At 37.8% G+C, this 2,500-nt stretch overlaps 1 protein-coding gene across 3 annotated transcripts in view; it reads right to left on the minus strand.

Moving 5' to 3' along the window:
- Window positions 1-2,500, minus strand: part of LOC125031135 (tubulin alpha-1 chain-like) — a 57,249-nt gene that overhangs the window by 10,441 nt on the left and 44,308 nt on the right. For all 3 annotated transcript variants that reach the window (XM_047621665.1, XM_047621664.1, XM_047621666.1), the window contains exon 9: window positions 2,363-2,500. This exon is cut by the window's right edge and continues 52 nt beyond it. In XM_047621665.1, the coding sequence (XP_047477621.1) occupies window positions 2,363-2,500 (138 nt within the window). The remainder of the gene's footprint in view (window positions 1-2,362) is intronic.

Raw genomic sequence — 2,500 nt, forward strand, 5'->3', positions numbered from 1 at the left:
GTCTTTGCAAGGGGAATGCAATGACAGGGACACGCGGGAAATGCCAATAAATGTATCGTGATAAGCACATATATAGATATGCATGGTATATGGTGATGTTACACGGTGACATTTATGCAGGTGAGGAGTGTGTTGTGATGATCATACAAGTGAACATATGCAGCGCTGGTTCGAAGTCTAGTTCGATTTCGAGTTCAAAGACCTGCCGTTGTTATTCATTTCTATTGATATCTATCTACTTTTTTCCAGCTAAAAAAAAAAATATTTTGCAAAGGATATTTTTTGTGTGACAAATAGAGAATGGATAATTTGAGATGACAAAGCAAGAACCACATTTCCAATTGTACAAATGTGAAACGGAGCCACAGTAAGGGAGAGTCGAGAGACACAAAACATATTGATGCTATATTTGTTATTTACACCAAGAAAGATTTCTTGTGCTTTAATAAGAAATATCTTTGACTATGTTCTTGTTTTCTTGTTTGTACTCTTCTGTGGCTCTGTTTCGGTAATAAAATTCATTGTTTCCATTGCCAGGGCTGCCAGCCACGCAAACAACAAGTCGATTGCGTCCTGTCAGGTTTCAAAATGACCTCGAGGGGACCAGACTCCTGACCAGAGCGTACAGGTGAGAGATGGCGAGGAGGAGATTCTTGGGTGACTGTTTACTGAAGCAAAGATTATGCTGTCTTGTGACTAGTAACACAGACTGCACGGATCGGTATCGAGTCACAAAGAGATGATAATGATTCTTCTTCGAAACCAATGTATCGTTGTTGATTTGATTTTTGTTGTATAGAAATGAAAAAGAGAAAATATGAAAGAGTAGTTTACAATATTTTCTTTATGGGCAGAACACCTGAACCACTGTCACATGTGTGTAAGCAACCTCCTGCACAATGGTATGCATGTTAGTGACCTGCAACATTATCTCAAACGTTGCAAAATGGGTGATTGCCACGAATGAAAATAAAAAACTCGTTCGGGTACATGGTTGTGAGTGATCGCCGACATCACGATTAAGCAGATGACCTGTAACACAGTCGTGGGTGAGAAGGTGACCTGTTAAAACACCTGCGCAGAAGTCCAAAAATGGCCTATAACGCACTTTTAACACCCACACTGTTTACGTAACTGATCTGTAACTCCGTCATGGGACCTGTAACACTGTCGTAAATGTGTAGGTCTTTGGTGCTCTGTCAGTCACACTAACTAATCCACCATACACACTGTCACATCGTGCAGGTTTAATGGTGACCTGAAATATTAATTATATTGTTAACGCAGTGAGAAAAGAGCCATTTGAAGAACTGCAAAAGATGGACATTAAAGTAACCATTTGCTATGCCTTTCGTGTTTTGCAGATAGATAGCAAGGGAAAATCCTGGTTAGATAATCTGGAGAAAATAATGCCTTCATATCGTCATTCAAAATTATTCAGAGAAAAAGAGATTTGGAATTTTGGTCAGAGAGAAAAAAAAACGCATTGCCAAAAGGTTTCATATTTGATAATCATGTTAATGGAGATCAAAATGAAAGTGCTCTAAGCAAAAACTTTGAGTGACGTCATGAAATCACACAACTATACATTATATTACCGTGAAAAATATGTACAAACGCTGTTTTAATGTTAAACGAAGGATATTAAATCTATATCATAGATAAAAAGATAAGTTAATGATTAAATTACAGAATAATGTAAATTTGTGACAGCAAACCACTACAGTGAACACTTGTGAAATAACTTAAGTAATAACTTTAGTACAGGAACTCAAAACTTGTTTATCATTCCATTTATCAAAAATGGTTAATAAATACTCAATTTATAAGCAATAATATTTTGTAATACCGACTCATAACTCACTAATTTTAAATCCACATTAGTATATGATAAAGATCATTATATTGTTTATGTTCCTTAACTCTAACCTTAGTCTGAATTTACAGTTTTTTAGTATGTTTATTCCGCCTTTCTAACGTGACCCAGTATGACTCTTCTCTTTCTCCCCTTCCTTCACAAAATGCACAAGACACACAGTTCTTCCCTCGCTGTTTAAAAAAGAAAAATAGTTCCTTATACTATCCTCCTGATTCCTACACAGCACACACTCTCTTTTACACAATATCTACAGCACGCACGCTCTAAAGAACCCATCTTTTTTTGCCTCACCACAAAGCAGAAGGAAACCAAAGCAAAAAAAGAAAAAAAGAAAAAAAAAGGAAAAATCTCCCAAAAGACAGAGGAAAAACAGTAAACACCAAATAGACTTATTGAAATATGGCGTACACTGATTTGTCCCAGTCTATTCCGCCAGGAGCTTCCTCCCCAGAATAAAAAAACAAGAGAAGATCGCCCACTCACCTTCTTCCATGCCTTCGCCGACGTACCAGTGGACGAACGCGCGCTTGGTAAACATCAGGTCGAATTTGTGGTCGATTCTCTCCCACGCTGATCTGATGGCGGTGGTGTTGGAGAGGACACAAACGGCGCGGTCGACTT

The sequence above is a fragment of the Penaeus chinensis genome, chromosome 12 (genome assembly GCF_019202785.1).
Source record: "Penaeus chinensis breed Huanghai No. 1 chromosome 12, ASM1920278v2, whole genome shotgun sequence".
NCBI classification, from domain to species: Eukaryota; Metazoa; Arthropoda; class Malacostraca; order Decapoda; family Penaeidae; genus Penaeus; species Penaeus chinensis.